Source organism: Neopelma chrysocephalum, unplaced genomic scaffold, assembly GCF_003984885.1.
Source record: "Neopelma chrysocephalum unplaced genomic scaffold, ASM398488v2 Primary Assembly neopelma1_93577, whole genome shotgun sequence".
Taxonomy (NCBI): domain Eukaryota; kingdom Metazoa; phylum Chordata; class Aves; order Passeriformes; family Pipridae; genus Neopelma; species Neopelma chrysocephalum.
In genome coordinates this window covers 2,827-13,150 of record NW_020922292.1, presented here as the reverse complement: position 1 = coordinate 13,150, position 10,324 = coordinate 2,827, and the positions used below count along the sequence as shown (strand labels likewise).

The 10,324-nt window shown below is 48.0% G+C and overlaps 2 protein-coding genes across 3 annotated transcripts; both read right to left on the bottom strand.

Annotated features, from left to right (window-relative positions):
• Positions 1-1,222: 1,222 nt before the first annotated feature.
• Positions 1,223-4,060, bottom strand: LOC113980305 (mast cell protease 1A-like). 2 transcript variants are annotated; one of them, XM_027707530.1, is made up of 5 exons: positions 3,672-4,055; positions 3,116-3,269; positions 2,480-2,621; positions 2,105-2,362; positions 1,223-1,555 (listed from the first exon to the last, which is right to left on the bottom strand). In XM_027707530.1, exons 1-5 carry the CDS (start codon positions 3,724-3,726, stop codon positions 1,385-1,387), a joined length of 780 nt encoding a protein of 259 aa, XP_027563331.1. In that variant the 5' UTR covers positions 3,727-4,055; the 3' UTR covers positions 1,223-1,384. The 2 variants fall into 2 exon arrangements, with proteins under 2 accessions (XP_027563331.1, XP_027563330.1); XM_027707529.1 differs by having other exon boundaries at positions 1,465-2,362; positions 3,672-4,060.
• On the bottom strand, positions 4,001-10,084 carry LOC113980306 (olfactory receptor 11A1-like). The gene is given in 3 exon segments (XM_027707531.1): positions 4,001-4,111; positions 5,091-5,105; positions 9,167-10,084. Coding segments are annotated over 3 exon segments (1,044 nt in total).
• Positions 10,085-10,324: the final 240 nt, after the last annotated feature.

Genomic DNA, 10,324 nt, shown 5'->3' with positions numbered 1-10,324 from the left:
GAAAGCCTTGAGAGCATGATGTGTCAGATTGTGGTGTATCTTGGTCTGTCCTGGCCAAATCACCATCCTCTTGACACCCAACTTTAAAATATTTATATGCATTTATGAGCTCCCCTTTCAGTCTTCTCTTCTCTAGACTGAGCAGGCTTGGCTCCTGCAGTCTTCTCTCATCAGAGAGATGCTCCAGTCCCTTAATCATCTTTGTGGCCTCCACTGGACTCTCTCCAGTAGTTCCTTGTCTTTCTTGTACTGAGAAGCCCAGGACTGGATGCAGTACTCCAGATGTGGCCTCACCAGGGCCGAGTAGAGGGGCAGGATCACCTCCCTGACCTGCAGCCACACTGTTCCTGATGCACCCCAGGATCCCATTGGCCCTCCTGGCCTCCAGGGCATGTGTCTGGCTCATGGTCAACTTGTCATCTACCAAGACTCCCAAGTCTTTCTCCACAGAACTGCTCTCTAGTAGGTTCTTGGGGTTATCCCTCCCCAGGTGGAGGGCCCCACACTTGCCCTTGTTGCACCTCTTTAGGTTTCTGTGCCCCCAGTTTTATATCATCGGGAATCATGCTGAGGGTACATTCTATCCCTTTGTCCACATCATGGATAAATGATCATAAAGGAAAAGTTGCATAGAAGAAATGCGTCTCTCCCTGGCATGACTGACCAGGCTTGTCTCTCTGCAATACTGCTTTTGCCTGGGCCATATTTGACATTCTCTATCCTGTCACCACACCACAAGGGCACCTCCAGGCCCAGCCAGGTCTGATTAGCTGATCCCATAGGAGAAAACCTCCGCATCTCAGCCCTCAGGCGTTTTACAGGTGCAGAGAAAATGCTTCATCTGAGGTTCAAGAGGGTTGAAAGGGAAGATGGGAGGTAAGGCTGGCTGGTGTTGAATCTGTCTGAGGATCCCGAGATGGTTTCAAGTTGGCAATAGAAACCCACATGATCCCCCCTTGAAGGCAGAGAAGCTTCTGTTTCTGAAAGGCTGAATAAATGGTTTGGCAAGGCTGCTGTCTCTGCCTGCTGGTTTGAGTGCAAGAGGTTGAGGGAGACAAGGGAGAGCATTTGCAGCAGTTCAGGGACAAAGATCTGTATTGTGTGTCCCAGCTACAGTCCCACTCAGGTTCTCCCAAGGAGTGTCATCTCCTCCTTCTCATGCTCAAGCTTTGCATCCCATCCCCAAGAAGGCAGCACACACCAACAAGTTTGAAGAAGCTTTTATTGATGGGCAGAAAGCAGAGCAGGAGGTGGCCCTGTTGGGCAGCAGTGGGAGGAAGGGAACAATGGGAAACTGGGTGTGCTTGGGACCTGCATTTTCACCTTGCCAGGGGACATTCCTTAGTGCAGAAAATGTGCCTGGCAAGGCATCTCTGACTCTGTTTTAGTTGCATTTGGAAGCCTTTTGGATTGCAAATTTCCTCAGCTGTTCATTGATCCAGGGCTCAAAATAGGAGACTCTGGTAAATACCTTAGGGAAGGGTTTATTTTGATATCCATAAGAAACAATGCCATGAGCCTTCCGATTGCAGACTAATGGGCCTCCAGAATCCCCCTGTGGAGTGAAAGGAGTGAAAGGGGTCAGCCCTGTCACAGCACAGCTCTCCCTGCCCTAAGGAACAAACTATTCCAATTCCCTCTCCCCATGTGAAGAACCTCCTCTTCTGACCCCCTCCCTCTCTCCAGACCCAGCTCTGCAGGGTTTGTAGCTGCCTCACTACTCCTCTAAGCCCTTCTGGGAAGCAACTCAGGACTGGAGGCTATTTGAGATTCAAAACCTTTCTGAAAGGAAGGATCTAATCCTAGTTTAGACACGGGGGAGTACCTGAACACTTCCAGCGAGGATATGACAAAGGATTTACACAAGCTCTGCAGGCTGCTGGGGCACTGGCTGGGATGGGTAGAACATCCCCAAGTGAGTAAAGAGGCAAATTGATGCTGAGAGTTGGGCAAGTGCACCCCAGCTCAGGGAGCACATCAGCTTCAGATCTGCTGTGAGGAGCCTCAGCACATTCTGCTGAAGAATCTGGTTCATTGTACTGCCCTTTTGACCCTCACCTGAGAACACGACTGACTGTGGTCCCAGCCCCATCCAAACACTTACATTGTAGGTTGATTTTCTGCCACGCATATCACCGGCACAGATCATAGACTGGCAGCAGTAGCCTTTGAAAGACCCCTCACACACTTCGTCACGCTGCAGCCCCAGGTCCACCTCTAGCATCACATCAGTCCTATGCCCTGTCACCGATGTCTGGCCCCAGCCAGACACACTACATTTAGTTCCTGGTGTGACAGTTTCGTTGTGACTGGGCAAGGAGATGGGTTTCACATACTTTGTCATCTTGGCCTTTTTCTTCAGCTATTAAGCAGAGAAAACATGGGGTTAGAGCCAACAAAGGAATGGGAACAAGTTCATGGGTTTGGTGAAGTGAGCAGGGGAAGATCCCTTGGGCAGCAAAGATGTGTGAGAACATACCTTCAGCAGCATGATGTCATTTCCAGATCTATAATTTAAGTATCTGGGATGGATGACCCAACATCCAACTCGGATCTTCTGCTGGCTCGGTTCTTTCTTTTTTATTTTGTGGGCTCCCAGGGTCACAGTGATATTCACCTTTCTGCCAGGAAACACCAACATGTTGCAGCTGCACTGGCCAGAGCAGCACAGCCCCGTGGCAGGTGGTTGGAGGGAGATGGCGCTGGGATGTACCTCCCCAGAGATTCGTTCTCAGCAAATTCCCTTTTGTAACCTGGGTTCCTTCCACTGTTCAACTGAGGGTCCCTCCCCACACACTCACATAGGTCTGACTTGTCCCATTCTGAAGACAAAGGGGAAGCAGGGAATGGGACATACTGACCCCTCTTTTGCAGCAGTACCTCTGAGCCATGGTAGGAGCCATGAACCAGGAGATCACTGCTGAGCATTCCTGCCCCCAGGAGCACACAGCCCCTGGCAGACAACTCCTGCAACTCAGAGGGGGAGCTCAGCTCATAGAGATCCCTGCTCTGCCTGAGGAGACACAGAGAACTCTTTCAGCCCAGACCAGGACTGGGGCCCTTCAGGACTGTGTGAGACTTGGAAATATCCCACACAGAAGAAACAGAGTCTTACCCTTTTCCATGCACACAATGAGCTGCTGAGAGCACTGCATCTGGGCGAATCAGGAACCCTCCACATCTGTTAGTATCTGAGCTACTTTCAATTTGTAAGTAAGCCATGTAGGGCCTGGAGTGGGGCTTAACTTCCCTTCCTCCAATGATCCTTCCTGGAAGAGAGATGAGAAGTGTTAATATCACATATGCCAATATTTCCAACCAAGTCTGGTAGGAATGAGGAGAGAGGGACCTCCTCTAACATCATATGCAAATGATATCCACAACTCTCCTTCCTTGGGCTGTCCAAAGCCTTGCTGGTGCACAATGGAGAGAAAGACAAGCAGCACTGCCTGGGGAGGACTGACCACACCTGGCTCTGGATGACTGAAATGTTATCAAAGGGCACAGCTCTAATCCCTGTGATGTATCACTGGTTTCAGGCACAGTCTGAGCTGAGAAAGAGGAGAGTAGGAGTGCAGCAATAGGAGAGAAGACAAGGCAGGAACTTTTCCTGAGATTTCCTGCTCAGTGTCCATTTGAGCCCTTGCATGTCCTTGTCCTGGTGTACTCACCAGCCCCAGCCCATGGTAGAAGGAGAAAAGCACTTGGGAGTAGGAGAAGCAGCATCTTCTACCACTGTCCTGAGGAGCCAAAGCAGTTATTGAGGCCAGGCAGGAGACAGGTACAGAATGGCAATCTCTATATATGTAGTGTGGAGTTGAAACAGGAAACCTCAGCCTGCTCTTAGCTTGCGTCATTTTCTGCTTTTTTATTTGCAACCCCCAGACTGTGGCTTGGTGAGGGAGTTCATTGCACATGCTCTGGTTTTTGTCACCATCTCCTCCAGAAGCTGGAGAGATCTGGGCTTGTTCAGAACCTCACATCCTCGAGCACTTGTGTTCTAGATGATTTGAGAGGTCCATTTGCTGAGAAAAGTCTGAGGTCCAGCTGGGAAGTCAGTCCATGGGCCCAGGTCCACATCAGCAGAGGCCATGGCCAGGTGCAGGCCTGGCTGAGACACAACTGGAGCTGGAGCTCAGGTGAGGATCAGAGTCAGAGTGTCCTCTTCAAAGCAGCCCTGCCTGAGGCCTCTCTGAGGTCCTCCCTGGCAGCACTGGGTTTCAAGTAGAAAGGAACTCAGCCCCCAATTTTGCTGACTCTCCTTTTGCCATGAGCCCAGCCAGTCAAACCTCCAGGAAGGGGAATGCACTTAAGGCACTGACACAGAGGAGGAAGACTGGACATCCTGTCTGGGCACCTCATTCCAATGCTTCACTCTTCTCATCATGAAAACACTTTTAGTTTTTTCTTACACATTGACTTTTTAATTTATTTTCTACTGTCTACCCATTATCTTTCTCTCTCATGCTGCCACTGCTGGCTGCGGTGAAGAGCCTAGTGGTAGCTTGCAGGCATTGGAAAGCTTCTTTTCTGTCTGAACTTGTTACAGACCTCCATGTAGAGTATGGCCTATGAACCACCACTACCACCACCACTCTCTGAGCATGAACATCCAACCTGTTTTTACCCATCAAGTTGTTCATTTAGATCATAACATTCTAACCCACAGAGGAGAATATGCTGGGTCCTGACAATGTCCAAAGCCTTGCTAAAGTCAAGGTAAAGGACACTCATTGCTCTCCTTCCTGCATAATGCAATAATGAGAGAAGCAAATCACCTTGGTCAAGCCTGGCTTACACTTGGTAAATGCTTGCTGACTGTTGCCATCCCCTTCCTCTGCTCCATGTGCCCTAACGTGCATTATGAGAGGAATTGCTCTGTGAGTTTTCCAGACTCCTTGGAAAAAGTCTGCTTCCCTCCTTGTATTCGTGCTTAATTAGATGCTGTTACTTTTGGTCTGTGTTTAGCCCAGCCACCTGTGAGAGTCTGTTCTTTTCCTGCCAAGTTATGTGAAAACAAGCACTGATAAACGAGAACTTCGTCCTTGAAGGAAGCATCTTGTATAAACTGAAATTAATTGGGGCCTCACTATTGGCCGACGGCCCTCCAAGGGCATTTGAAGAAAAAAGTGAAGAGGAGGAGGATGAATAAGCCCCCAGACTCATTTAGGAAAGACTCCCCGAGGTGCAGCAGGGGCACCACTTACATCACGGCGGAGGGACCGAGGGCCTCTGGCTGGGCAGTGCTGGCCACACCTGCCCAGGTAGACATCACAGGTTAACTGCATAAAAAGCAGAGAGCTCTTGCTGGGAGTGGATTCAAACTTCACAGGGAGGACAGTGTTGCCCTTGCAGGGATGCCTGCTATCGTGTGAGCCTGCCGATGCTCCGAGGATGCAGCTTCTGCTATGGGGAATTCTTGGCATTCTGGGATCTGTAAGACAACCTTGAAAGCAACACCTGAGTGAGTGGGGTGTTGTCTTGGGGGTTTGTTTCCCTTCTCTTTCCTGTCTCTCGGTTTCTGGTTTTGTTTACTATTTCTTTGTAATAAATGTTGTTTTGTTAAGCTTTCAATGGTGTACTGATTTCAGTTTCGGCAATCCCCTGCTACACTCCTCTTCTTTCAGCTTTCACCTTTTCATTCATCAACATGACCTCAGCAAACCCAGACTCCTCTTCAGCCTTCTGATGTTTCCAGCAAAGTGCTGATGTTCTCCACAATTCCTCTCTTGGTTGGAAGCTTAAAAAACTGTAAATAGGAGACTGAGTCTTCCCAAGTGAGAAGACCCTCTGCAAGGCTTGTGACCTCTTGGATGGGCTTGTGCAACCCAGTACTGAGCACGTGGGCTGGGACATGTCTGGGCCCTGTGTCATGATGCCATTATAGAATTATTGTTCTGTGCTCCCTTGTATGTTCCTGTTCCAAACATGGAAAGAGCCAGAGTGGATATGGTTGTGTTGCAGTTCACCGGGGCAATGCTTCTGAAGGTGAGCACTGTGAATGTGTGCTGCCTCTCTTGGGATGTTTCAGGAGGCAGACGGGAGGTGATTGAGCCCTCAGACAACCACAGAGCATGGAGAGAAACAAACCTGAGCCATCCCACTCACACCAACTACTTGGAGGCTTCCCGGGAACTGAGTGCTCTGGGAGTCACAGGGACATGGAGGTAGGTACCTGGTTGATTTGCTGTAAAGCAGAGACTGAGTGTGCTCCCACCCTTTTGGGGTGCTCAGAGGACCAGAACCTGAGCATGAACTGGAGGGAGACCTTCATGAAAACAAAGACACATCCTCTCTGCCTTGACATGGGTGGAGCAGAGTGTACCAGACTCAGATGGCTTTTGAAAGATCGAAACTCAGCAAGATGAATCTGGGCACATCCTTCCACTGCTGAAAAGGAGTTCATAGAATCCCAGAATCATAGACTGGCTTGGGTTGGAAAGGACCTTAAAGACCATCTCGTTCGAACCCCTTGCCATGGGCGGGGACACCTGACTGACCACATATCCACACTTCCTTCTGCCCCTCCCTCTCCCAGCACCAGACCACAAGGCTCATTCAAACAAGCACCATCCTTACTTCAGACATTTTACTTTCCCTGGAAGAATGCCAGGCTCTTCCTTTCAGCACTTGCAATGATTCCCACAGCTTTTCACACTCCATTGGTGTTTTCATGCAAAGGGGGAGATCAGGCTCTATGGCACTTTCCTACAATCCAGGACTCCTTCCAAGACAGTCACAAGGGTTCTTTGGCAATTTCATTTCAGGGGAAACCCTACAGGAAAACCTGACAGCTCCGAGGTGGAGACTGGTGAAAGGTTGGGTAAAGATTAAAGTCTTGTCTGAGTGCCAGCAACCAGAGCAGGGACCATGGTTCCTGGAGCCTCCTGTGGCTGCTGTGCCAGGAACTGGGCAGGCCAACCTGTCTGCCTGAGGAGGGCAAGGGACTTGTAAACCATGACTTTGTTTGGAAACCAGATGTACTCTGCAGGGTTGAACAGCAGGACCAAGACAAACAGGGCAGAGCCCATGAGCTCTGGACATCACCTGTGACACCCGTTACTGTGAGTGTGTGACTGTGTGTGTGAGGCAAGCGGAGATGGGAATATCCAAGGGCTGGATACTGCCCAGGCTGAGTGTCTAAGGCTGGGACAAAATCCAGTTAAAAAAGATTTGGGCAGTGAAAAACAAAGATAAAAACTAGAACAACACATTCCTTCTCCTTCTTCCAGGCTCAACTTCACTGCCTCATTCCTGACTCCTCCACCATACTCTGACCACTACCCCAAGCATCACAGTGGGTGTGGAGGATGGGAGTGTTATGTTCAGTCCATAACAGCTCTGCTGCTCCTTCCTTTTCAGCTTTTCCCCTCTTCCAGTGGGGTCCCCCCATGTCCTACAGTTCGTTCAGGAAACATCATGCTGCTCTGGCATGTGTCCTCCATGGGATGCAGGGAAATATCTGCTCCCATCCCTCCATTTCCTTTAACTGTTGTGTTTGCAGGGTTGGTTTTTGTTCTCTTTTTATGCCTTGTCTTCTGCCTGCCTGAGGTTTTCTGCTCTTGAATTTGTTTTCCCAGAGGCACCACCAGCTTGGCTGATGTGCTCAGCTGTGCCCTGCTATGGTTCTGTTTTGGAGCTGATTGGAGCTGTCTGTGTCCTGCATGAGAGCTGCACCTGACTCCTTCTCACAGAGGCCACTCCTGCAGCCTCACCTACGACTTCTGCCCCAACCTTGCCACATAAACCTAACACAGTTATCAACACTCTTCTAGCCATGAATACAAAGCACAACACTGTATGAGCTCTTAATGCCATCCTACACAGATCCGGGACACCCTCCATTGACTATTTTGCACAGATGGTCACAGAATGTTTGTTAAAATGTAATAATAATTTATGGGGATCTTTGCAAAGGGTAATGCTCAGATGGTGAATTAAAATCCCCAGAAAGGATCCTTGCCCCCGGTCCAGGTGGTAATAAGACTCTCTGTCTTTGCAGCAGCCGTCTTCAGGTGGATAGGATGAGACTCCAAAAAATGTTTTTCTCCATGTTCTTCCATGGACCTGCTCTGTCGTCCACTGTGACCATTCCAGCACTGCTAATTTTTGTCTTAACTGTGCATAAAAATTTTTCTCTCCTATGTTCAAGTGTCTGTGTTTTGGGACCATTCCTCCCTCTGTGATTCCCATCTATTCTTTGATAGGAACTGCCAGGGGAAGTCAGTGGAATAGACAGATTTTCAATCCGGGATATGAACTAACACATTGAAATATGTAAATGAAACCTATCAATTATTCCAGGTTTAGCACCATGTCCCAGGTCGGGCCATTGTCTCATCTATGCTGAGACAGGCAGGGCAGTCCCTGGACCACTCAGGTAACTAATGACCAAGGAGAAAAGGTTTGCACAAAGCTACACCATAACTATAACTAAAAGATAGAGTTAAATTTCATCCTACCACACAACTACATTCCCTTAGCTCTTGTCACAAATGATATAAAACCCTGAGAACAAGTGCACATAAATGACACTGGTGTGTGTTTTGAAATCAAACCATTTATTCACTGACAGGCGTGTAGTGCTGCTGGTTCCAAAGACACAAGTCTTGTGTTGTTGTACATAACGGATCAGTAGATATTACTTTTATACCTTCTGTATTTGTAAGCTTGACCCATATTATTGGTTGTGGCAGAGCTAAATGTATTCATAACCCTCCTCTCACTTTTAATCACTTTTCCTCTTCTTAGCCCAGACAATGAGCCAACTTGAAAGCACTTCTGAGAATCAGAAAGTTTGGATGTAGATATAATTACAAAGACCTGGCAAGCATAGAAATGTTGGAGACACCACTGCTATTTCTCTCCTCTTTTAAGGATGTCATTTTGTGGTTTGTTTGTTTTTTTCTCTTTCTATAGCAATGCTTACACATTCATTACTGCAAGGGAAAAATTGCCTTACCAACCCAGCAGCTAGGGCGCTCACTCACATGACCCTCTTGGAATGCTGGAAACTTTGTCTCCTTTCCAGGGGAAAAGAAAAATTTAGGTCTAGATGAAAAGTTTTTATAGGGCTGATATTTCAGTTGCACTTGATGACATGAGCATGCACATGCACATGACATGGGCTTGTTCATGCCTTAGCAAAACCACCATATTTGTTAACAACTGCTCTCAAAGCCTTCTTTATGTTGCTATTTCTTAAACTATATATGAGGGGGTTGACCAGTGGAGTTAGAACTGTGTAGCACACAGAGAACACTTTGTGGAGGTTTCCAAATGTGGTTGGTTTTGGTACTACATACACAACAATCAGGGTCCCATAGAAAACTGTCACCACAGTGAGGTGGGAAGAACAGGTAGAAAAAGCCTTATGCCTTCCCATGGAGGATGAGATCCTGAGGACAGTGTTGCTAATGTACACATAAGATATGAGTGTCAAGAGAAATGGTGGTAGTGTCAAAAGGGAGGCCAAGGCGAATGTTACAAGCTCAATCCAGTGGGTATCACTGCAGGAGAGCTTAACCACGGGTGCAAAGTCACAGAAGAAATGATCGATTTCATTTGGGCCACAGAAAGTCAGCTGTGACATCAGAGAGGTGACCATGGCACCAGCCAGCAGCCCAGTGAGCCAGGATCCAGCTGCCAGCTGGAGGCAGCCCCTGCTGTTCATGGTGGCCGTGTAATGCAGCGGTTTGCACATCGCAGTGTACCGGTCTTAGGACATGACAGTCAGCAGGCAACACTCTGCGCCTGCCAGCCCAGAGAAGAAGTACTGCAGGAAACAACCATGAAGTGAAATAACATATTTGTCCGTTAGAAAAGTGCCCAGAATCCTGGGCAAAATGGTGGAAGTGTAACAAGTGTCCAGGAATGACAGATTCCCCAAGAAAAAGAACATGGGGTTATGGAGGTTGTCATCAGTCACAACCAGCACCACGACCAGGAGATTCCATAACACGGTTATAATATAAATCACTAGAAATGTCAAGAAGAGGATAAACTGTACGTCTGGAATACTTTGGAAACCAAGGATGATGAATTCCACCACAGCTGTTTTATTCTCCTGCTCTGTCCTTCTCATGACTGTAACAGTTATAGGAAAGTCCATGACAATATTTTGAGATTTTGAGAGGAGTTTACCAATTTTTAGTGCAGGTATGTCAGTTAACACAGGAAGTAGGATCTTCTCTATGCAATTCCTTGGAAAGATTGCAAATGAAAATCCTTTTTTCTTAAGAAGGTATTTATGCCAGCTAATTACAGTCTGTGAGGCTGATCTTCATCACCTTCCCTGCCAGAGTCAAGATGCATCCATCCCCCT